Source organism: Pan paniscus, chromosome 2 (assembly GCF_029289425.2).
Source record: "Pan paniscus chromosome 2, NHGRI_mPanPan1-v2.0_pri, whole genome shotgun sequence".
In the NCBI taxonomy this organism is placed as follows: Eukaryota; Metazoa; Chordata; class Mammalia; order Primates; family Hominidae; genus Pan; species Pan paniscus.
Genome location: NC_085926.1, coordinates 106,555,441 through 106,582,007, shown reverse-complemented (window position 1 = coordinate 106,582,007; position 26,567 = coordinate 106,555,441). Strand labels below are relative to the sequence as shown.

The window sequence follows — 26,567 nt, the reverse complement described above, 5'->3', positions numbered from 1 at the left end:
ACAAATATTGTCTTAGTCTTTATTCCCTAAGCACCAAGGAATCAGTAAATGCTTTTGTAAAATAAATTAATAAGTCACACTGCTTATCATATGAGACAGTTCAAGCCTGGAGGGAGATCTCCAATACAACCCTGTTTAGTATTATATGAGGTAGAGGTGGGCTGAACTTGCCCTGCTTGGAGAAAAGAGAATGTCATTTGGCCTTGGCCCACTGAACCACTCAGCAGGGTCTTCTGCATCATGCTTAAATTACCCTTTAGAAAATAGGGATAACAGCACTCGCTTCATAGAGTTGTTATGAGGTTTATGAGTAAAACATAATGTAAAAACACTAAAAACAATGCTGACATAGTAAGTCTATGTAAGCACTTGTTAAATCATAAAACATTTTGGTGAGAATGACTGAACAATAAGGTATGGCACATTTTTCAATTCTTAGCTCCTCAGTGAGGATGTAATCCCTAGTGAACTTTTGTAAAATTAGATTTCACCCAGTCTACATCACCCACTAACCAAACTTGCTGAAATGTCTTGAAGCATAAGGGTTTCCTGTTCATACTGGCTTCCCAAGGTTACGTGGAAAAAACAAACATTATGTCTTTAGGAATACAACAAATGCAGCTGTTTTTTGTCAACCTATCCTTTACCTCTGGGGTCCCCAGCCCCTAGGCCACAGACAAGTACAGGTACATGGCCTGTTAAGAACTGGGCTGCACAGCAAGCAGGAAGTGAGCAGTGGGCAAGCATTACCACCTGAGCTCCACCTTCTGTCAGATCAGCAGCAGCATTAGATTCTCATAGGAGTGCAAACTCTATTGTGATCTGCCCATGTGAAGGATCTAAGTTGCCCACTCCTTGTGAGAATCTAATGCCTGATGATCTGAAGTCAAATAGTTTCACCCCAAAACCATTCCCCGCACCCCCACCATCCGTGGAAAAATTGTTTTCCATGAAACCAGTCCGTGGTGCCAAAAAGGTTGGGGACTGTGGCCTTACCTCACAAAAAATTCATCTGGTAGAGAATCCATGCTGCACAAGGTTTCTTTACAAAAATCTTATTCCACTGCTTGCAAACTGACTTTAAATACTGCCCTTCAATGCTGTAAGGAAAATAATATTTTTATGAAGGTAGGAAAGTTACACTCTTTCTCCCCACTATGAAAACAGAACGTGATCATTTGAAGAAAATCTGAAACTGCTCTAAAAGAAGAAAATGAATCATAGTTTCGCCACCCAAACATAATCACTACCCATCCATTAATATGCTTATTTTTTACCAAGCATAGGTATATTTTACCAATTTGTAATCATATTAAATAAAAGATGTTCTACCCCACATTTTTCACCACTGAATGTTATATCAAAAGAATCTTTCATGTTATTTTATCCTCCTAGTAAACATTCTTAATGGCTATACAACAGCTGGTTGATTGGGATTTCCTTGGCCATTTCCTTATAGTTGGTCATTTAATTTCCCATTTTTTTCTATTATAAATAGTTCCATGATAAACTCAATTATCCATACAGCTTTTTCCATATTTGTGATTATTTCTTTACAATACATTCTCAAAAGTAAAATTAATAGATCAAAAGACACAAATATTTCATTGTTCAATGGCTTCCCAAAAGGTTTATACTAATTTATTTCCCATGAGGTATATATGAGTTCCTGCTTAATACAATCTTGACAGCACTGTTTTGTTTTATTTTAGTCTACAAATAACATGTAGCTACTTTTTCCCCAAATCATGATTCTACATCTCCATAAAATAGAAGACACAGGATGTAAAGAACACTCGCACAATCTGTGGTTCAAATATCAATGGATGTTGTGGATACTTCCTGAAAGAAAAATAACACTGAGGCAACACAAATGAAAACAAAGAGACTAGAGTATCATAAGTATATATATTTATTTACATAGCTATTTATTCCAAGAACAACTCTTCTAAAACAGGTCCCATTTAATCTTCTTACTGAAAGTTCAAGCCTCTAGACTCCAGTGCTTTGTGCTAGGCTGGCTTCCTTTTCTGATCCTACCCTAAGCCCAGAAAGTGTTAAATTATATGTAAAACTATTGTTATATGCTCTGGGGCAAAAGAAGAAATAGAAAAGAAAGTGGCAGCAACTGCATAAATAAAATGGACGTAGGCTGCCTTGCTGCCAAGCACAAGACTGGATGAAGTTTCTCATTTGTTGTCTCTGAACTGCTTATTTATCCAGTAATTGGGTAGCCATTTCTGTAACAGCATATTTAATACAATTCCATAAATTAGATTGGTACAGCCTTTCTAGCTAGGCCCATTACTGCAAGGTAATTCAGCATAGGGTAATTCCCAAATCAATAAAATATATTCCACAAGATCAACTGTAAGTCACTTATTAAGAATTCAGATTGTGTTTACTCAAAGAAACATTGTTTTAATGATATCCTGCCCCTTCCCCACCAAAAAAAGCAATTTACCACAGACAGGAAGAAGTAAACGCAGAACCTGAACCCATCTAAAAAACCCTGAGGTCTGTGTATCTTTTCAGTAAGCTTAGATCAAGGGAGGGGGCAACTCAGGCCTGGTATAAGGACTAAAAGAAGTCCTGTGGAAATCATCTGTAAAACAAGTATTCCTAATTATGATACCACATACCGATATTCTACATCTGACTCACACCAACTCTAAGTAACACAGAAAGTATTAAGAGACAAGAATAATTCTGCAACAATTTGCTACTGATATCTTAAAACACAAAATTACACATATATACACAGAGAGAGAGATTTCCTTCTAAATTTCATTTAAAAGAGCTTTCTTCTAATATCTCTTAATTTCTTGCTCATCCCCAACAAAAACACTTCGTTGCTGTATTACATCTTGCCTACATAGAATGAATACAGTTTTCCTAGATAATTGTTATTTTATAGTTTTACTCATTTCAAAAATTCAGTAAGCCAAGTCATATTTTAATTTGTATTCTCTGTTCAAATACTGATGAAAGATACAAACTACAGCTAATAACGAAGCAGAGAGGTTGAATAAACCTTGTCATTCACACTAGATCAGATCTGCTTCATCTCTTTAATAAAGCTGTATAGAAAAAGACATAACTGTGAGGATTTTAGAACTGTGATCAAACTACTTTTATGGTTTCTATAATTCTCCGTGTTATTTTAATAAAAAGTAACAACAGTTAAGGCATTATTTCATAGCTAGAGAATACAAATGTACGCCTTTTCCAGACAACAATCCCCTCATTTCCAGAATTTATCAAAGCTCAGACTTGGAGTCCTCCCCCTCTGCTAAGCTCTTCTTTGGCCAGTAGCTGTTTGCATAGATCACAGCAAGGATGAAAAGAAGGGAGGAAAATCCTCTGGTGATGAGATAAGAGAGGACAGAAGGCCTCTGCTAAGCTGTTCAGTGTTCAGCTTGAAAAAGAAATGGGTGGAAAATTAATCAACAAATCAAAAAGATACTCGGATCCCGAATTAACAGAGTTAAGAAAGGCTAGGGCTTTTTCAGCTTGCTCAAAATACAACCTGAGATGAATCTCTGTGATGAAAGGTTTTCCAGGAGAAAGAATCATCAATCTCATCATTTCCCAGGAGCTAAACAGGTATGTGTGGCAAACACTACCAGCAATAGCAACAGCAGTAGCACTTTACAGCCTCTGTTGCGAGAAAGGCGAAGTGCCTAGCAACCAAAAGGAAGTAGTCAGCCTGAAATGTCACCACTGAGCTGCTAAAATAACCCAAAGGTTTTTACCATTCTAGAAGAGGAAACCTTTTAAGAAAGGGTTAACATGAAGGAAAAAAAAGAAAGGTAAATCTAGTTTCCCCTAGCGTATTCATTTCAATAGACTTTCCCTGTCGGCAGTAAACTAAATTTACTCTGACTTCCTGGGATTAAGAGACTGCTCTTCTCCAGAAATCTATTTAGGTCCTTGTTGGTTGATCTGAGGGCAAGCTAAAGTTCAGTGTCAATTTACAGCACACCTTTATCCGCTAACCAAGATGATCTTATCTGTAGGCTGTGTTTTACTGGTTGAAAAATAAGGTAATACCATCCATATCTTAATAAACAGTGTACATGCCTTTCTTACTGTTCCTTCTACCTGAACTCTCAGTTCCTACTTTCCCTCTTACTTACTGAAATTTTAACAATTTTTTTTAGTTGTAAAGGTATTTTGTTTCCATTTTTAAAGCTGTGTTTATTCACGTCAAAGCAGGCACAGCTCTTATGCATAATTTTTTAATAATCCACTTAAACATTTAACTTGTGTTACTATCACCTTCCTAAACTGTATATAGGCACATTTTTATAAAAATCCACTCAAATATTCATCTTGACTAAAATGTTACCAAAATACCAAGGGTTCAGTCTAGGTCCTACTGCTGGCCGCCTGGAAAGATAATCACTGAAACAAGTTTTGCCTAGGAAGAAGGCTTTAATTGGGTGCTACAGCTGGGGAGATGAAGCTCAATCTCAAATCTATCTCCCTGACTGACTAAAACTAGGGGTTTATATAGCAGGGAAGAAATGTAATAATGTGCAAAAAAACAATAACTAGGGAGGGGCAAAGAGGCATCTGGTGAAGTGATCTGGTAATTTTCAGTTCTTGGATACTTTTTTTTTGAGAGGCCTAAAGGTCGTTTCCTGAGGAAGAAACTCAAATAAATACAAGTTTCAAGCTTTAACACCAGAAGGGTCAATCTCTATGTTTATCCAAAAACAACTATCTATGGCACTATTGGGTTGATTTCAAAAATACCTGGCCAAGATAGAGACTCTAATATGCCAACAAGTTTACATTTCAAAGTGTGGGTGGATGTCCCATGAATTTCCCTCCCTTGTCAACTCTAGCACTTACAGATTATACAATGCCAGGAGGAAAAAGTGAGTATCAGTGTGGAAAACAATAAAAATAAAGCTCATACTTTTCTCCACGCTACTAGCTTAAAACAAAGTAATATATTTTGTCTTTTTCAGGAAAGGAATTCAGTTTTTAAGAACTTTTCCTATGCCCAGTATATCAGGGTCTCTCAATTTTGGAACTACTGACATTCCAGCCTGGATAACCCTGTTACGGGAAGTTTTCCTATGCATTTTTAAGATGTTTCACAGCATCCCTAGCCTCCGTCCACCAGATGCCAGAGGCAGCTCCCCACCAACACACACCCACACCCACACATCCACACACCTCCGCCCCATTGTGGCAATCAACGATATCTCCAGATATTGCCAAGTATCCCTTGGGGCATAAAATTACTCTCCATTGAGAAACATTCAGCTAAATGAATGAGTTAAGATTAACAAGCTTAATTAAGTGGACCTAGAGATTGTTCTGGGGAAGAAAAATAAGACCATCCTGATATTATACAACATGTACAGACACAAACAAACTTACGTCTACAAGAAAGCAAAATGACATAAAGTATGTAGATATCCATTAATGTCAAAATTATTTGAGTTTCTTCGTTAGATAAGGAAGCTGAAGCACAGAGAAAGTTTATTAATTTCACATAAAATCACACAGCTAGCTAGTGAGTGTCAAAGCAGCGTGTGTGTCAAAGCATACCCTTACAGAGTGATTACAGTGCTCTTAAACTACTGTAAGGGTATTCCTTATCTAAAACATAGGGATCCATAGGAGGTACAACAGTACCTCCTTCATAGGGTTGTAAAGATTAAATGCTTAAAAGACAGAATAGTACCTGGCACGTAGTAAGCACTATATAAGTGTTCCTATCATCACCATTTTCATAATCATAATCATCATCATTTAACTGTTTAGGTTTGCAGCAAAATTAATTAACTTTTCTTCTAATTCCCTACTGTGAAGGAGAAATGCTATTGTTTGGAAAGGAATGTTAATGAGATTTAAGAAGTGGGATAAAAAATTATTTTTCAAATACATCACATGACACAAAAGACAACATAATGTGTGCACACTGTTCAGCACCTTGCATTTTTCACACCAGCACATATACATCTACTTTAGTCTTTAAACTGCATGATATACCAATGTATGCATGTATCATTTTACCAGACCTTTGATTAAAAACTTCAGCTGTCTCTAGGTTTCACTTTTAAAAAAAAGTTGCTATTACAAACAATGCTGCAATACCACCAGCTTGAACATGCAACTTGGTTAAAATTTTGATAGCTATTTTGAAAAGCTGGATTTCCTAACTCAACATTGAATTAAATGTACTCCAGAAGATCATGGGTCTGTTAACAAGCAGACTCTGACACTGCTAGTTATCATTTCTGCTAAATTTTACCAAAAGAATTCCAAAAAACTCCTCAAAGTTGACACATTAAGATGCTATGGTCACTTCAACCCTTAAAAACACTGAAGAAAACACTTTCAAAGAACATGGCAGGACATTTTGTGGTAGGAGTTCCTTGGAATCAGAATTTTAACTATTGTTGATCTGAGTACATCTGCTAGATTAGCAGCAATAACTAGCCATTCTTTGTGGCTTTTGAAATGACTGTCTTAGTCATTGGGGCTGCTATAGTAAAGTACTATAGAAACAACAGAAATTTATTTCTCACAGTTCCGGAGGCTAGAAGTCTGAGATCAATGTGTCAGCAAAGTTGGTTCTGATAAGGGAGCTCTTCTGGGCTGCAGACTTCTAACTTCTGGTTGTATCCTCACATGGTAGAAAGAGGGTGAGAGAGCTCTCTGGCCTTTTACAATCCTGCTCATGAAGGCTCCACCTTCATGACCTAATTTATCTCCCAAAGGCCCAACCTCCTAATACTATCACATTGGGGGTTAGGATTTCAACACTGAATGAGGGGGGACACAAACATTTGGTCCACTGTGCAATTGTTCTGTGGTTACAGCACTATGAAAGTCTTTATTTCTCGTATGTTAGTGAGCTCTGTGTAGACAAAAATGGCTAAGGCCATTAGGTTAGACTCAAAGAATAACAAGTTAACAAGTTGCACCATTATTTTGTATTAGAAATAATTAGTATGAACAAAATATACTGATTACTTGGTTTTATAATTTACTGTTAATTTCTCCATTTTTTAATTTGTTTAACTTCCTGGTAAAGCTACAAAATAAATACACCTAGACACCAGTAGCTAAAATATTATTTGCTCCCAAAGAACATACAGTTTGCTTATTCAAACTCCAGAACTTATGGATGATGGTGGAAAAATCTTTGCAAAAGTTATCAGAAACTGGAAGATATTTTCTATCCCAAAAGATCACTGTTTATATTAGCTCTTGCCACTTTGCAAAGATCACTGTTAGCAATATATCTGCTTAAACCAGGAAATAAGCGCCTTATAATGTATACTCATCACCCCTTGTTACAAATCTGCCAACATGGGAAACATCCTTTCCTAAAGCAAAATTAACATCTTGTCTTAAGCAGGTTTTAAATTCTGTTCAGATCTATTCAATTAGTTACTTTTGGACTTACACAGGTAAACCTATAGTATACATATTAATTTGTTTTGAATAGTTGGAATGTGCCTACAATGAATATGCACAAGTTAGGATTTACCTGAAAAACTATCCAGATACTAAACAAGCCATCAGTTTCAAACATTTACAGATAGCACTGCTAAAACCACACTCTTCAGAAACGTAGCTAGAAACCACTGGAAGAAGCATATGCTACCCCTAAGCACATACTCCAAAGGTGGAATATTTTCAGCAATTTAAAAATATTATGTTGTCATTATAGTTGTTAGATAATAATGAGAAAAGAAGGGAGAATCCTGAGACATAATGCATGCAGAGATGGTAATCAAATAGGGAATGGGAATACTTCTTTCATGTACTTGCCTCTACCACCACCAATGAAAGCTTGCCCTATCCACCTCCAGCTTGCTCCACCCCATGTAAGAAAATTGGCAGCTCATTGTTATCTCAGAAAAGCAAACATTTGTAAGAAGGGTGTAGGTAAGAAGGCAGAGCGAGCTTTTGGTTATAAAGAGTTTCTTTTCATATAATATTAACTGAGTGTATTACCTTGGGTTGCATTGAAAATAAGCTTAATTTTCATCAGCTCCTATGTGCCACGCTCTAAGCTATGCACCTTGAATAAACATCTGATCTTTACACAACTATGGAAGATAAACATTATTGTAATAAGTTTTAAAAATTAAGAAACTGAGGCTTATAGAGTCTCATAGCTAATAAATCCGTAAGAGCAGAAATTCATGCCCAAATTTTACCAACTGCAATTCTATTTTCTTCCATGTCCCATTACTTCTAGTAACATATTTAATTTTATATAAGCTTAGTGTATAATTATGAGCTGGACTAGATAATATGCACATATGCATACTCAGAAATGAAACTATTTACACATTCTTAGTAATACTATAAAAGTTATTAATCATGCCAGCCTAATATTTCATAGTCACTAGTCACACTAGTTTTTGCTAAGAGTTTTTCTATTCAACAAAACAATTCAGATACTATACATGGTACTGAAATAAACAATGAAATGGACAATAGTTCACACCTGGATAAATGATCTCTCAAAGTTAAAAATTTTTTAAAATGAAATCTCCAAACTTTTTTGATCACATAGCCCCCTAAAACAGTAAAAGATCTGAGAATATGCTGAAAATATAAGAATATCAATTCACTTATAAATTATATGCAGGCATAATTATTATAACATAAAAAAAGAATAAGATAAAAGCAAGTAAAAAACGTTTTAGTATTTGTTCCCACACCTCAATAGACAGTTTCACATATCCCCTGAGGTGTGCATACTGTACTTTGGACACTACTGTCTTCGAAAACAGCTTCACATTTTAATTCAGGAAATAGATATCCACTCATTTCATAAGCCTGATAGTATTTATTTTCTGAAAGACCAGAAATTTAAAAGTGAGATAAGCAAAGACCCATGCTCTGCACCTATCTTGAAGATAGGTCTTCAAGAAATAGTAATTACCAGGATTACTGTTCCTTAACTTAAAAGTATATCATTTTCATCTTTACTTACACTCTACTTATACTTAACACTGGATTCAGAAACAATGGATAGTACTTGCATTAAAAAAAAAAGGCAAGGTAACATTCTTATTCTGGGATAGATGTGATTAGATTTGAGATGTGGTATAAGATATGAAAATGGGGGAATATATATCCAAAATATTCAAACCTTGTACTCTTAACCTAAAGTTGAATGCTGTGAAATGTATAAAAAGAAAAAGCAGAAACTGTTTGAAAAGTGAAAGTTAACTTCATGGTTGGGCAAATCATTTAGAGTTTAGCTGAACTGTAATACTTGATACTTGTGAAAGAAAACAGGAAAAATAATTGTAAAAGGAGAATTAATTTTTTTTAGATTTTCTGGCTTTGTGACAAAGGTAACATTTCTGAAAAATATGAGTTGACACTAATCATACACTTAGTTTCCTGACTCTGCATAAGGGGTAGAATCAGATTAATATTAGCATTTGAATTATTTTAGCTATATTGGGCACATGGTTATCTAAATGACCCCATGCCTAGACCTCTGCCAATTTTCTACTACAGGATTTCTGATTTCATGCTTTACAAACTGGGCCAGTGAAACTTTTGTTCTACCAGCCGTTTATGTCTACTGAATAATCCCTCAGTTTTAGATTTGGCTTCATGTCCCCACTAGAATATAAGCCCCATGAAGTTAGGAAAACTTTGTTTTCATTCCTTGGTGCCTAGAATAGCACCTGGCACACGTTAAGCACTCAATATTGCTTTAAAAAATGAACTCACCCACCCTTCTGCACACCTCAAGGCCTCTGAAGGCAGATGTAAAGAGGGAGCCCGTGTGTAGATTGTAACAGCCTTCTTGGCCAACCTAAAATTCTCCTTTAGAAGTCAAGAGGCAGCTCATATGCTACAAATAAAACTGGTACCTGTAGACAACCATGGCGTCAAGACAGAACCTGTGTCTTCTTGCAGTTAACTTCTGTCTCCTTTGCCAGTTCCTCCACACTTCTCCAACCTCTAAATACTTAAATATCTGGGAGTTCAGTCCTAAAATGTCTTTTCTATCCATACTTGGTCCTATATCATTTAGTCTCAAGGCTTTCAATTTCTATCTCCAACCCTGACCGCTCCTTTAACTACCAGTAATTTGATAGCCTACTCAATCTCTCCTGGATGTCTAACATCACAACATAACCTAAATAGAAATCCAGGTATCTGCCCCTCTCCACGAAAAGGCTGAAGCACAGCCACCCAGTCAAATCAGGCCTGGAGCAGACAAACTGCAGTCAACCACAAATCTGTGCGCAAGAAATAAACGCTCATGGTCTCAACCACTGTGTTTTGAGGTGATTTGTTATTTGGCATACATCAGTTAGCACTCCATCCTATCTAAAATTGTAACACCTTATCCTGACTTTGATACTTCCTATTCCTCCTCCCTTTTTTCACTCCCTAATACTTACCGCTATCATTCATGTAATTTTACTTATATGCCTTATTGTCTATATCCTCCATTATAAGAAAACAACTTGGGCAGAAATTTTTGTCTATTTGATTCATTGCTGTATCCCCAGAACCTAGAAATGGACCTAGCATCAAGTGTTCATTAAATATACAGGAGATGAATGAATGAACAATTAGCCCTGTGTTCACACCCCGGTATAATTCCCATATTACAAAACTTAGTATTCTGCAAACTCTGCAGTTCTGTCAAAACTATAATTCAAGTCTTCATTCAGTCTAATTCATCTACTATTACTTAAACCCTGGTTACTAGAGATTATATATTCAGGATAGAAGGCAGTATGTTCTTTCTAGATTTTTCCAGAAGAAATAAAGGAGCTAGACAGCCCTAAATTTGAGTTACAAGATGCCGAGCAAGTGTTATTTACTTCCATCAGGTGTATTTCTGAAACTATAAATTACGGAAAATATCTATGCAAAATCTAAAGTACAGACAGTAATAAAACTTTACAGGTGGGTGTGGTGGCTCATGTCTGTAATCCCAGCACTTTGGAAGGCTGAGGCAGGATTGCTTGAGGCCAGCAGATTGAGTCCAGCCTAGGCAACATAGCAAGACCCTGTCTCTAAAAAAAATTTAAAAATTAGGCAGGTGTGGTGGTGCATGCCTGTAGTCCCAGCTACTCAGAGGCTAAAGTAGGAGGATTACTTGAGCCCAGGAGCTAGAGGCTGCAATAAGCTATTAATCATGCCACTGCACTCCAGTCTGGGCAACCAAGTGAGATGCTGCCTCCCCTACAAAACAACAACAACAACAACAACAAAATCACGAAGAGAAATTTTATGCTAATCTTTGAAGAATGAAGGAAGTGGATACTTAATATTTTACCCTAAAAAATACCATGTGTTTCCACAGTAGTCTATTTCTCTTAACAGTACTTATTCTGGTTTGTCTATTTCACCAACAAAATCTAACCTCTTTGAAAAAGAACTGGCATTCAATAAACATTTGATGAATAAATGACTATTAGCATTTAAAAATGTATTTACCTGACTGGTTAAAACTATTATACATTTTTTAAGTGAAATGGAGATGTTTACTTTAGCTACTGTCTTTTTAAAAGTTTTTGGTCTATTAGCCTTTACTTTCTGCTGTGAAGAAAAAAACACAAAACAAAACCAAAATATAAAATACATGGCATAAAATAAATGATTTTTATTTAAAAATATACTAAGGAATGCAGCCATAAAAAAGAACGAGATCATGTCCTTTTCAGGAACATGCATGGATCTGAAGGCCATTATCCTTAGCAAATTAATGCAAGAAAATCAAATACCGCATATTCTTACTCATAAATGGGAGCTAAATGGAAAGAACACATAGACACATACAGGGGAACAACACACATTGGGCACTATCGGAGGGCAGACGGTGGGAGGAGGAAGAGGATTAGGAAAAATAACTAACGGGTACTAGGCTTAAAACCTGGGTGATGAAGTCATCTGTACAACAAACTCCCATGACACAAGTTTACCTATGTAACAAACCTGCACATGTACCCCAAACTTAAAAGTTATATATATATGGGGGGGGCAGGGAGGGAGGGGGGAGGGGAGGGGGGAGAGAGAGAGAGAGAGATGTCCTAAGACTTCAACTTTTAAAAACCTAGGTGTACCAAGACTTCAACTTTTAAAAACCTAGAAAAACAACAAAGTAAATAAAAGATGAATGTATATGGATGAAATTAATAAAGACAACAGTGGTGATTCTGAAATCAAAGAAAAATGAGAATAAAATGAAAGTTGGTTCTTGAAAAGCTGAATAAAATGGACAAACCCTTGGAAAGCCCAACTAAGAAAAAAATATAGATAACATTAGAATGAAAATGGAAATTTAAAACTACTAAGAGATTAAGAGAATTACTGGAATACTGAATGCAACTTTTTATCGGTAAATTTTTAATATAGAGAAACAATTATTATGCTAAAAAGCTCTATATCTACAATTAAGGAAAGGCAGAATAAATGATCAGATCCGTAACTATACTAGAAATTCAAGGTGAGGCATGTTAGCTCATGCCTATAATCCCAGGACTTTAGGAAGCTGAGGTGAGCGGATCACTTGAGACCAGGAGTTCGAGACCAGCGTGCGCAACATGGTGAAACCCCATCTCTACAAAAAATAGAAAAATTATCCTGGCATAGCGGGGCATGCCTGTGTTCCCAGGGAGGATGAGGTGGGAAGATAAGCCCAGGGAGGTCAAGGCTGCAATGAGCCGTGATCATGCCACTGCACTCCAGCCTGGGCAACAGAGTGAAACCATATTAAAAAAAAAAAAAGAAAGAAAAAAAGAAAGAAATTCAAATATTTGCTAAATTTCTATCATCTACCACTAAATAAGCTATCAAGCTTAATGATTTTACAGGACAGCTGTGTACAGTCTACAAGGATCAGATAATTTCTATGATTCTTATTATCCCATAGCATAAAAAAAGATGAAACACTTCCAATTTCTTTTTCAATGGTTAACATATAATTCAAATTTGATGTGAGAATAAAGAAAAATATTACTGAAAATGCTCACTTATGAACAGGTATATAATAAAATCCTGAATAAAATACCAGCAAATCAAAACCTGAAGCAAAGAAAAACATAGGATTGTTACTACTGTCTACGTGACCTTGGGCAAATTACTTCCCCTTCCTATCTTAGTTTTTTCATCTCTAGAATGGAAATCATAATAGTTCCTACAGCATGGGGTTGTTATAAAGATTAGATAGTTAAGTAGAAAGTCCTTAGGACAGTGCTTGGCACATGGCAAATGCTCAATAAGTGTAAACTATTATTATCCCAAGAACAAAAAGGCAACATAATCCACTGTGTTATAATTTTAAAGTGAAAAATAAAATATATAAATGTGAAAACTGGATAATTTTTGGCAGACATTTTTTAGAATGAAACGGATATAAAAGCCAATCTCTTAAACATGATGAGTATCAAAAGCCAATAGCACAAATTATACTAAGTGTTAAAACACTGTTCATTCTCATTAAATTAAGTAATGTAAAAAAGCTGTTCAAAGTTAACATGATTTTCCATATTTTGGAGCTTACACTAATGCAATAATGTAAGACAACAAATACTGGAAGAGGTGAGGTAATTATTTGCAGATGATATATAGGTAGAAAGTCTAAGTAAACCAATCTCTATTAGAATAAACGTAATGATAAATAAACATAATAAGAATGGAACAAGACAGTATGACAAACTATATAAAATCTCACTGAATATAAAACATAACCTGAATACTTTTTTTTTTTTTTTTTTGAGACAGGGTCTCCCTCCTGTTGCCCACATTGCCCAGGCTGGAGTGCAGTGGGGCAAACATGGCTTACTGCAGCCTTGACTTCCCAGGTTCAGGTGTTCCTCCCATGACAGCCTCCTGAGTAGCTGGGACTACAGGCATGCACCACCCACACCCATCTAATTTTCTGTATTTTTAGTAGAGGTGGGGTTTCACCATATTGCCCAAGCTGGTCTTGAACTCCTGGGCTCAAGAGGTCCTCCTGCCTCAGGCTCCCAAAGTGCTGGAATAAAAGGCATGAGCCACTACGCCTGGCACACCCTTAATACTTTCTATTAATTAACTCAGCAGTATCTGTATCTTCTCATTCATCCAACCTAAAAACTTAGTATCTGCTAGACTCATCCCTCTCTTCACGCCTCACATCCACTATCAGTCACCAAATCCTACCTATTTTACTTCATTTATACTTCTCGAATTTGTCACCTCTTTTCTATCTCCACCTCAATTATCCTGGTTATCCTTTAGAAGGTTCCAGAAAATTAGTGTCCCTCTTTCCAGTCTTATCCTCCCCAAAATCATAGTTCATTCAGCTACCAGAGTAATCAATCTAAAAACAAACCTGAGTAGACCAGGTGCCAGTTTAAAACCAGAGATTGCCACGGACTTCAAGATGGAGTCCAAGTTTAAGGCTAATAAGGCCTTTGGTCATTGGAACCCAGACTCATCTTTTTTTTTTTTTTTTTTTTTTTTTGACAGGGTCTCACTCTGCCACCCAGGCTACAGTGCAGTGGCACAATCACACTCACTGCAGCCTCAAGTGATCCCCCCAACTCAGCCTCCAGAGTAGCTAGGACTACAAGTGAGCACACCCATGCCCGGCTAATTTTTTCATTTTTTGTAGAGATGGCGTTTCACTATGTTGCCTAGGCTGGCTCCAACTCCTGGGTTCAAGGTCCTCCTGCCTTAGTCTCCCAAAAAACTGGAAATTAAAGGCGTGAGCCACTGCTCCTGGCCTCCTGCTCCTTTTCTTCCCTTTTTGAGGCCTAAAAGTATGGATTGGTGTTTCTCAAATTAGGATATGCAAGTATCTCTGATTAAAAATGTCAAGACTTATCACAGCTAGAAATGATCCATCTTACTAAACTTACAACATCAATTTTGGTGAAGATTTTTTGAGAAAGACATTTGATATTAATTACAGAAGAGAATACAAAATTTGTATGACTGCTTAAGTAAAAATCCAACAAAGATGGCACTGATAGCACGCAGCTTTGCGCATTACCCTGGGCCTCTGAATGGGGACGATGCTGACACATCATCACAGATGAAAAGTCCAACACTATCAAACTCTGATCACTTCATTTGCCAATGAAGCACTGACTGTAACACTGAGAACTTAATTATGCCAGATGACAGCTGACACTTTACATTAATTCATTTTTTAACCATCTCCAAGACCGTATAGGACCTCATCTCTACTCCTCTCCTCCTCGTTCTTTCTACACTAGCCACATGGCATCCTTGTTTCTGGCATACAGTATCCCACTTTAGGGTCTTTCTTTGCCATTTCCTCTATCTAAAAACCTTTTCCCATAGAATATGGCTCCCTTTCTCAACTCCTTGAAGCATTTCCCCAAATGTTGCTTTCTTAATGAGGTCACCTTCCCATTTCCCTTATCAATTACCAACATTATTCTAGAGTAATAACGTCTATTTTTCTCTTTATATCATTTTCCTTACTTATTTATTGTGTTTATTATTTGGTTCCCTACCAAAATGTAAGTTGCATGCCAGTAGTATTTTTGTTTTTTTCACTGAGTCTATTGCGTCTAGAAAAGTGCTTAGCACATGGTAGATTCTCAATGAATTACTTAATGAATGAACAGTCCTATGAACCAGGTATCTCCCTTGGCCAGATTTTACCTAATGAAGATTCTGCAGCAGTGAGAACTTGCCTAGAGTCACATCGTCAAAGGTGGAGCTAGAATCTGTAAGCAACCTGGCTCTCTACTCTTTACCACTGCTGCATGTTACTGCATGGTGCCTCTTATTTATGTGGTGAATTTCAAAAGTACTATTTTGTATGTTTCCCTTACTAGACAGTTCCCTCGCAGCAGGGGATACTATCTTCATCTCTGTTCCCTGACTGGCAGTTTCTAACCCATGTTACACGCTCTATAATTGTTTACGGAATGAACGAAAGCATAAATGAACACACAAGCTACCCAAAGATTTTTACATGAATGTCCCAACTGGCTAAATCATTTTTATCTTTCAGATTTAGTTTTAAACTTTTATAAAAAACAAAACCAAAACACCAAACCTGTCTTCAAAAATCTAGTAATTCAAAAAATTTTTTTGAAGTGAAAAAACATGATTTCTGATAAACGATTTAATTAAATGGAAATGTACCCTATTCTTACAATTTCTACATCCTGGTTTTTAAAGCTTTATTCGACGTTAGGAAATATTAAGCAAAAAGCTCCAAAACCAGTAACTGACTAGCTTCATTACATACACATGCAATAATATTAAGCTATCTCCGATTTAAAAAACGCAAATAATAGTGCCATTTTCGTAGACATCGAGAATTATAAAACAATCAATCATGCCAGAGAGAAACAGACACCTTCACTTACAAAAACTGACGCTAACGAGTAACACCCTCCGGAGCAATACCTGGCCCAGGGTCAGCAGGAGGTAGTCTTCTCGAATAAATGTGACAAATACTTTGGTCAGGGCATGACTAATTTGCCACATAATGCCAATAGGTTGACTCTGAGAAACTACCATCCCCGGGCAGAAGGGGCGGGTGTAGGAGAGATTTAAAAACGAGGCCCCTCCCAGGCCGCCTCAGAATCTAGGGCCCAAGATTCTTCTCCTCAGAGCTCCTCACCGTGTCTAGACTAGGGGCAAGCGACCATTTCTCAGGTAGAGGATGACGCACAAACGAAAAACTGGCCATCCAACATGAAGGACGAGGAAGCGCACGAAATCAGAGCGCACAGCTGAATGAGGAATCCCCCTTCTCCTAACCGATTCCTCTCCCGAGAAATCGCGAGATTTCTCGCCTTCACGGGATCTCAAGCCGAAACCTCGCGGCCTCTCAGACGAGGGTGGGTTAGCAGGGGCAGCTCCCAACCCCCGTCCCGGACCCACAAAACACCTCGACCCCTGGCCCACCCCGGCCGTCACCGAGAACGGTCCCCTAGGGTGCCTAGGGACTTCCGGAGCCCGACCGGATCCGGAAGCTTCTGGGAGCGAGGGGGTGGGGCCGAAAAATCAAAAAAAGCGCGGCGAAAGCTAAGGCCGGCGCACGCTGGGCGGTGGTGGTCCCTAAGCCGGGCCGCGGCCGGTGCGATGGACTCCACTGCCTGCTTGAAGTCCTTGCTCCTGACTGTCAGTCAGTACAAAGCCGTGAAGTCAGAGGCGAACGCCACTCAGCTTTTGCGGCACTTGGAGGTGAGAGGCTCTGGGGTAGAGGACAGATGGGGCTCCCCCTAGCAATTCTTATTTCACAGTGAGGCCGAGGAGTGGCGGCCCCAGCCTGGGAAAGAAAGGACAGTCCTTCGATCCCTCTGTTGTCTTTTCGTACTGGTAAAGGCGAGTGAGTGTCGGGGTTCCGCTGGCCGCAGCGAGAGGCAAGAGCGCTCACTGAAGGCTCTAGGAAAAGCGGGAGTGGGGCAAAAGGTTGGGAAGTTCAGGTTGTTTCGAGTAGGTAACGGAAAAAGCTCGGAACTTTATCTTTTCCTTTGCTTCTAGTTTTGGTTTTTCTACGAAACCAAGCCCTCAATACACAACTATTCTCAGTGACGGAAAGTCATGATTAAAACTTGGTTTTGCCCTTCGGTAATCTATAATTGAATTTGTTGCTTACTGCTCTTACTTGAACTCGGGTTGAACTCAAACTTGAAAAACATTATTTCAACATTAAGAAGCACTTCCCCTTCCTAGTAAGCCTAATCCTTTTTCTTTACCAAAATACATTGCTTACAGTTTTTTAATCTTAGAATGCTGAATTGCCTTTTTTTCTATTCTAGTGATATGTGTCCAGACGATTCCGTTTGTTTTAGGATCTTAATCTTCTGCTTTCATTTGTTTTGCATTTACGGAATTCAAACTAACATTGACCTCAGTTTAACTTTTTTAAAGCTCAATTAAGGCTTATTTTAACTCTCTGTGTCACAGCTTTCCTCTGTTAAGGTAGAATTGAACATAATTTTAAAATATATTGTATTATATTAACCCTATGATAAAAGACTAATGTGCCAAAAATTTGTAAAATATTACAGGAAAAAAATGATTTCCAGTAGTAGAGCAACAGCAGCTGTTAGTGAAGCTGCTGTTGTATTAAATGTGTCTGTCTTATCTTGAGCTTCACTGGTGCTCCTCTTTTCCCTACTTCAAGTGCCCATCTCCTAAGTACATTTGTTTTCTCTTTTTCATTCTTTATTTTAAGAAGTGCCTGCAAACCTAATAATTAAGGTGTTAGCTGTTAAATGCTTAAGGCTTTGCTTCTGAATTAGCATAGGCTCCAGAAGCCGCAGAATAAGCAGGGCAGTCAGTTTAATTTAAAAATCGGGAGTTAAGCATTTTGTATGCTATTCTGAAGCATTACCTTTCTTTGAATAAACAGGTAGGTTGTGCACTGAAAGAGATTTAAGGCACAGTGGCTTACACCTGTAATCCCAGCACTTTGGGAGGCCGAGGCGAGCGGATCACCTGAGGTCGGGAGTTTGAGACCAGCCTGACCAACATGGCGAAACCCCGTCTCTACTAAAAATACAAAAATTACCTGGGCGTGGCGTCTCTCTGTTGTCCCAGCTACTCGGGAGGCTGAGGCTGGAGAATCGCTTGAACTCGGGAGGCTGAGGTTGCATAAGTAGAGATCGCACCACTGCACTCCAACATGGGTGACAGAGTGAGACTCCGTCTCAAAAACAAAACAAAAAAAAAAGAGAGACTTAAACAAAATATGGGATGGGGCCTTTACTGTATTCCTAAACTTTCAAGGGGTTTACAGAAAACTCTTCTACCGTTGTTGCAAAGGTATGAAGAGCACTGGCTTCAGGTTACTACTACAAAGGACTTTTTGTAATTAAGAGATAAAATACATACAGAGTATAAAGTACATTAATCTTAAGTGAAGAGTTTGATAGTTTTTAATATATAGGTACCGTAGCTACCATATTGGTAGCTAACATATAGGTAGAGTAGCTACCACCTGTATCATGATACAGAACATTTCTAGCCCCATAGGGTTTCTTCATTGCCCCTTCACATAAGGTTTGGGTAAGTAGACTCATACAATACGTACTCTTGTGTCTGGCCTTTTCCACTCAATATAATCTGTGAAATTCATGTTGCACATGTACCGCTACTTCATTTTTTTTTTTTATTATTGATGTGTAGAATTCTATTGTATAAGTGTACCACAGTTTACATACACTTTCCTGTTGATAGGCATTTGGGTTGTTTACATTTCTGGGTGGAATTAAGAATAAAGCTGTTGTAGACATACATTTTTTGTGGATATATGCACACATTTATATACTTAGGAGTAGAATTGTTAGAGCATTGGGTAGGCATATGTTCCGTTTTAGTTGAAACTGCCAAACAATTTTCTGAAATATGCCATTTTATCTTCCCACTAGCAATATGTGAAATTTGCCATCACTCATCCACACCAACCCTTGATGTTTTCATATTTCTTAATTTTAACCATTTTGGTTGACAGTATTTGTATTTTTAATGGTGAATGTCTTTGTGCAGACTTCATGAGAGCGAGATCTGAGTATGCAAAGAGAGATAGGTATCATGTGAAAGGAGATTATTCATTCTTCTGTACTTCTCCCACACTTTTATAGCCCCATGCAGAGTGTAGGCTTTGAATGTTTGATGACTGGCACAGCTGAGCTAATCTGATTTTTAATGATGCAGTTTCATAACACTAATTTTGTGTAGTGATTAAAAGCATGAATTCAGGAACCAAGCTGCCTAGATATGAATTCCAGTTGTGCTTCTTTACTATCAGTGTGTACCTCAGTTTACTCATCTGCAAAACAAAATAGTGGTACCTACCTTATAGAGTTATTATGAAGATGAAAAGAGTTCACATATGTAAAGTGCCTAGATCGATGCCTAGGCCAGAGTAAGTGCTATATAAGTATTAGTTATTATTAAAATAAATTATCTTTGTATTAAGACATTCAGTATAAGTAAAGGGAAAACTTGTAAAGCAATTTTTATTTTACCTAGTGCATATAATTATTACATGTTAGACAATTTATGTTATTGAGATACAGGACCAATCCTATAGAGAATCATTTTTAAAACAGCAAGTGTCTTATTCTGGAGAGCTAGATTTATAAATAAGCAACAGGGTAATGCCCACAGTATTTCCTACCCCAGAATATCTGTTACTGGTGTCTGCACTTTCATATTTAGACTTATTTTTTCTCGTATAGACTTTTACTTTAGTAATGTTAAAACACTCCTTGGGAACAGACAATGTGAAACTCTTATCAGCAAAGCCTTAGAAGAAAAACTGATGTGAGTGAGAGAATAAAGGGAGGATACAGAAAGGAAAGATTAGAGGGATGCTAAAGCAGCCTGCTTAGGCTTGATCTTATTAAAATAAGTATTCAGGACAGAGTTAGTCTTATTCTAAGGTAACTAATGGTTTTGCCATCTTTGTAGAAAAGATATGCTTTGTAATAAATACATCTATAAAGTATGTTGAAAATTCATGCTTTGAGACAACTGCTTTTGGCCTTTAGTTCCAGCTTTACCTCCTCTCTTCTCTCTCTCACTCTGTGTGTGTGTGTGTGTATGTGTCTGTGCATGCGTGTATGTGGCTTATAGATTACAAGAAAGTAAAAAAAAACAGTGGAATAATCAGAAATAAAATTTTTCAATGCCTTGCCTGGCTACTTAAAAAAAGATTCACTTTTCACTTCCTTCTTTAATCCCTTAACTTCTGAGCTCACCTATTGTCTTTGGGAAGAAGCAGAAGGAATAATCCCATAGCTACCCTCTGGGCTTCATTTTTCATTCTCCTCCCTCAAAGTAAGTAGAATGTATTAGAATTTATTTGCATAGTAAATATATTGGTACTAGAGTGCAGATTTGTAGGCTATGCCTTCATTGCATGTTCAATGTAGTGTGAAGGAGAAATATTGCTAGGAACTCAAAAGTTTGCTAACTTAGGAAATAGAAATATAATGTACTATAGGATAGCATAATAGGCCGACCGAACTGAGATGGTATAAGAAACTAAGAAAAGCTTCCTGGTGGAAATTATTTTAAACTGAGATCCAAATGATTACTTTAGCTAGGGAGGGAGGGATTAGGTAATTGATGGGTAATCTAGGCAGGGGTGAATTTTTCACAGCATGTGTGAATTTTTTAAATTGGGAAGGTAGCAGTGGCACTTTGAGGGAACTGAGTTTTTTATTTGAAATGGAGAAGAGATGAAAATTGCCATCGCTTAACCAACACATTTTGATTACTATTTTATAGGTAATTTCTGGACAGAAACTCACACGATTATTTACATCAAATCAGATATTAACAAGTGAATGCTTGAGTTGCCTTGTAGAGCTACTTGAAGACCCCAACATAAGTGCTTCACTGATCTTAAGTATTATCAGTTTGCTGTCTCAACTAGGTAATGCATTTAATTTCTCCTTTTTAGTTTTTGGAAGATGTATGAACAATATTTTAAAGCGCAGGCTTAGTTATAGAATCTCTTAAAGAATGATTCACCTTCAAAGACTTCTCAGTCTAATGTGCATTGTGAATCTTTTGACACTGAGGAAGTCATAGCTACCGATCAAAGAATGATCCTTCTGTAATAGATTACACTGAATTTAGAACTAAAGGGTAAAAGTACTGATGTTGCTTTTTCTATCTTTTCCCCCATTTCTTTAGTTTTTAAATGTTCATTTAGTGGTCACTACTCCCATTTGGGGCAGGGCGGTGGGGATATTTCTTTGTGTGAGTATAATAGTAATATATGCATAGTTTAAAAAATTCTAGTGATCCAGAAGTATTAACACAGAGCAGCATTGTCCAATAAAACTTTCTTCAGTGACAGAATGGTTTTAAAACTGTGTTATCCAATGTAGCAGCCACTAGCCACATGGAGCTATTAAGCATTCGAAGTGTGGGTAATAGACTAAGGAACTGAATCTTTAATTTTAATTAATCTAAATTTAAATAGCCACATGAAGGCTAGTGGCTACCAAATTAGACAGCCCAGACATAGAGTAAAATGGGGTGAGCCTGTACCCATTACCACCAGCCCTCATCTTTTCAGCTTTGGGGATATAATCTCATTTAATGGTTTGATATGTTTCTTTGCAGATATTTTTCTGTGCTGTAACAAAACAATACTTTTGGATCTTTAATTGGTTGTTTTCAGCACAAATGGTGTTGTGGAGCACCAGATGTTTCTTTCCATATCAGTATCTTTAATAGCTGCCTAGTGCCTTAATTACAGGGTACTGTAATTTATTCAACTATTCCCCTAATAGTGGACAGTCAACTTTCTTTAAGTTTTTGCTATTGGAATCAATAGTGCAGTGAACATTCTATGTAATTTTGCTCAAATATTAGTGTGTTTCTATTAGATAAATTCCATTAGAATTTCTAGATCATTCTAAAATTTGATAACCGTTAGTAAATTGCTTTCTGAAAAGATTCTTCCACTTCTAACATCCACCAACAGTTTGAATGAATATGCCAGTCACTTCTAATGTTTATACTTTAGAAGCATTTGAGGTTTCCAGAAAAATTGAAATGATAATCTTTTTAAATTAATTTTTTCACAGATACATAATATTTATACAAACTTATGGGGTACATATGATATTTTGTTACCTGCATAAAGTATGTGATGATCAATTGAGGGTATTTAGGATATCCATCACAAATGAGGATTTATCATTTCTATGTATTTAGAACATTTCAAGTCATATTTTGAAATATACAATACATTGTTAACTATAGGCACCTTACTCTACTATCAAACATTAGAACTTATTCCATCTGATTGTGTGTTTATATCCATTAATCAATCTGTCTTCATCTCCCCCACTAACGGCTCCCCCTCACACCTCCCATCACCACGCACTCACCCATATTCTTCCCAGCCTCTGGTAACTGTCATTCTCCACTTCCATGAGATCAACTTTTTTAGCTCCTATACATGAATGAATACATGCAATATTTTTCTTTCTGTGTCTGGCTTATTTCACTTAACCTAATGGCCTTCAGTTCCATCCATGTTGCTGCAAATGGCATGCATTCTTTTATATGGCCAAATAGTATTCCATTGTGTAAATATACCATAAAGTGATAATCTTTTAATATTCAAAGTAAATGATTTTAATTTGATACTAAAATAATTAGTATCAAAGAAAAAGCTTGCTACAAATGTGTAAACAAGTTTTTTCTTTGATACTAGTTTATTTTACATAGAGAAATCATTTGAATTTCTGAATTGGAGGGTTATCATAAAGAAAATAAGAAAATAGCCATATCATACCTTTTTTAATAATAAATTCATATGAAATAAATTCTGTATGAATTATCTGCGAAAACCTTGTAAGAAAATGATACATTTTGTGCTTTTATTTTAACTTATAGCAGTAGACATTGAAACCAGAGATTGTCTTCAGAATACATATAATCTGAATAGTGTGCTGGCGGGAGTGGTTTGTCGGAGCAGCCACACTGATTCGGTGTTTTTGCAGGTATACAGACCCACACAGTGTATTCCCCTTTCCTTACTGTCAGATCAAAATTGATAGTTTCTGTCATAAACTGCTGACTTACAGTGTATATATGCTATATAATAAATACTACATGATTAGGCACAGTTCATCTCATTAAAAGCTGGTTGCACACATACTACAATTTAAATGTTTCTAGAGAAGAGAAGCTTATCCATTTCTATCACCATTATTGAAGAAAAACAAATCTACATTATAACTGCTTTGACTTATAAACACAGATGTCTGTGTTTTGAGACATAAGCTATTTATATTAAAATTGTAATGTGAGTTGGCATCTAGTCTCAATCTGTGGAGGAAACGTTCTACAAAAATTAAAGCTGTAGATAGAGTCTATTTAATATAGATTCAAAGCTCTTCATATTTCATTGACTCTAAAATGTCATCAGTTGTAAGAAAGAAAAACATCACAAATGACATGCAGTTTTAGAGATGATAAAATGTGAAGAAGGGTATCTTCTAATTGATGGACTACATATGTGTTTCAACCTGCATTCAAGTTTAAGATGACTAAGTGAACAAGGTTGATAACCATGCTCTGAGACAGAATACGTAGAAATGTGTGAATTGAGAGAAGAGCCCTAAGGTTCTTACATTACTTTACATGTGTTTTTTAAAAAAATTGTTTTAGGAAATGGAAAAGGACATGCTCAGAATGTGCCTGATAGTCCATTATTTTAAGCAGGCAATGTTTTTATATCTTTATATTTATAACTATTTTCTTATTCTCAGTGCATTCAACTTCTACAGAAGTTAACATATAATGTCAAAATTTTCTATTCTGGTGCCAATATAGATGAATTAATTACGTTCCTGATAGATCACATGTGAGTATGCAATCAAACATAAAACCAAATAGTCTATTTGTTTATTTTTAAATTACAACCATGTGGTAGATTAATTTTTCTTAGATAACATTTTCTAACATATAAACTGAGTGAGACTCCGATTCTTATTTGTTCTGCCCAGATGATTTTAAGGATCAAAAGTTGTAAAAGTATGTGACCTCATTGGTGAAAAAATGTAAAAAGGAAAAAAAAATTGTAAAGCAACTTTAATTTTCATAAGAAAAATTTATGGACTGAATTGATTTGGCCAGAAAAAAATTACTGAAACTGAAAATTGTGTAGTTATTCTTGTAGAAAAATATACTGATGAAACAGCACATGGTCCACGCTGACAGTTAGCTTCCATGTTTTCATGATGGAATTGAATAGGGTAATTTGGTTTTAAAACGAGATAAATGATCAATACTATTCAAAGCTTCCCTGGCTTCTTATGTTAATTAGTTTTTTTTTTTTTTTTGCGTGTAAAAGGGAATTGAAATGTATAAACTTAACTATATCATTTTGACTTAGAATAATGTTAATGCTTATTTTCTTTTACTATTTTTTCTTTAAACAAAACACCAATGTAAAACAACAGTCAATCTTCTGAAGATGAATTAAAAATGCCTTGTCTAGGATTATTGGCAAATCTTTGTCGGCACAATCTTTCTGTTCAAACACACATAAAGACATTGGTAAGAAGTTTATTTCTTTTTAATGTTTCTTGTTTTATGGTAGATTCTCTGCTTAAAGAAAATTGTATTTATCTTTTTCTTTAAAACAAATTTGAACAAGGATTCTGTGTCTTATCGGATGACCCATCAAAATTAAGAGTCAGATTGACATACAAATAACTTGAAGCACTTCAGCCTTCGTGTATGTTGTATTGAAGACTGTGTGTTAAGGGTTAATGCAAACACTTATTTCTAAAAGTTTTCCTTAGCATGGCATCCCATTATTTATTACATTGAGTAGTACAAGAATTACTAAATTATTTTGTGCTCTTAGAAGGGAGGCACATCACTGGCAGTCCCATTTATCTCAGTCTTGTGTTTCCACAAAATCAATGGCAACCCCACCAGAAAGATTCATGAGTTAAGTGCTCAGTATGAACCAACAGTACTTGTGATAAATGAAGACACACAAATGAATTTAATTGAATCACTTTTAGAAGTATATTAAATCAGCCGGGCATGGTGGCTCACACCTGTAATCCCAGCACTTTGGAGGCCAAGGCAGGCAGATCACAAGGTCAGGAGATGGAGACCATCTCGGCCAACATGGTGAACCCTGTCTCTACCAAAATACAAAAAATTAGCCAGGCGTGGTGGCACACGCCTGTAGTCCCAGCTACTTGGGAAGCTGAGGCAGGGGAATTGCTTGAACCCGGGAGGTGGAGGTTGGAGTGAGCTGAGATCGCGCCACTGCCCTCCAGCCTGGCAACAGAGTAAGACTCCATCCTAAAAAAAAAAAAAAAGTATATTAAATCAAGCAAGTCACTGATTCTTTAAGGTGCTTGGTGAACAATTTCCCTGCTGTGCTATTCAGCATTACCCGTTCGATTTTAAATTTAATATCTCACTTGTTCAAGTGCTACATTTTTCTGCCCTGGTCTTACTTTGGAGGTGGAGTAACTGTGTGTGTGTGTGTGTGTGTGTGTGTGTGTGTGTTTCAATTTCTGAATTGAAAAAAAAGTTCATATGTTCATATTTAGGAAACAAATATAAGGAAGAATAAACATTTGCTCATAGTTTCATGTGTAGAAACTGCTCTTCACCAAGATTGTGGCTATCTATATGACTGTCAGCAATATACGAAACTACCCATCTTGCTCACACCTGCAGTGATCTCTTAAATCTAAATGCTAATCAGCAAATATGGCAAAGTTAATTGCTGCTCCATGGTGTGTAACGTAAAACAAATTCTTAAATTTGCTGAATTTTTTTTGCTTCCACCACAATTATGAGAGTTCCTCATTACAGTTCTTTTGTTAACACAAATGCTAACAAATGCTACAGTTCTTTTGTTAACACAAATCCTGCAGTATTTAAGGTAGCTCTTTTGTTTCCACTCTGCATGTGTCCCTTTATTAGAATTGACACCCTGATTTACCATCATTGAATTATTTATTCTAAGGTGACAAAACTTTGGAAATATTTATCTCCAACTCGTTTGCACGCATTTACCAAATTATTTTTTTCCGTAGGTACTCTCTTTATAA

General features: G+C 36.6%; 2 protein-coding genes across 12 annotated transcripts in view; one reads left to right on the top strand and one right to left on the bottom strand.

The window, feature by feature from the left end:
* Window positions 1–17,173, bottom strand: part of DZIP3 (DAZ interacting zinc finger protein 3) — a 105,055-nt gene extending 87,882 nt beyond the window's left edge. For 3 of the 7 annotated variants that reach the window (XR_004670658.3, XR_004670657.3, XM_008978771.4), the window contains exons 1-2: window positions 16,619–16,941; window positions 997–1,100 (exon numbers count right to left, since the gene is read on the bottom strand). Coding sequence is in view for 5 of the 7 variants with exons in the window: in XM_008978771.4 (XP_008977019.1) it covers window positions 997–1,028 (32 nt within the window). In the remaining 2 variants the exon portion in view is untranslated. Of the gene's footprint in view, window positions 1–996; window positions 1,101–3,529; window positions 3,658–16,361 lie in introns of those variants that run through there. The other 4 variants (XM_003825061.7, XM_034957058.3, XM_008978768.4 and 1 more) reach the window with 4 other exon arrangements.
* CIP2A (cellular inhibitor of PP2A) overlaps window positions 16,735–26,567 on the top strand; it is a 54,774-nt gene continuing 44,941 nt past the window's right edge. For all 5 annotated transcript variants that reach the window (XR_010111636.1, XR_004670659.2, XR_008624817.1 and 2 more), the window contains exons 1-5: window positions 16,735–17,184; window positions 21,244–21,391; window positions 23,374–23,480; window positions 24,252–24,346; window positions 24,945–25,041. Coding sequence is in view for 2 of the 5 variants with exons in the window: in XM_063602888.1 (XP_063458958.1) it covers window positions 16,735–17,184; window positions 21,244–21,391; window positions 23,374–23,480; window positions 24,252–24,346; window positions 24,945–25,041 (897 nt within the window). In the remaining 3 variants the exon portion in view is untranslated. The remainder of the gene's footprint in view (window positions 17,185–21,243; window positions 21,392–23,373; window positions 23,481–24,251; window positions 24,347–24,944; window positions 25,042–26,567) is intronic.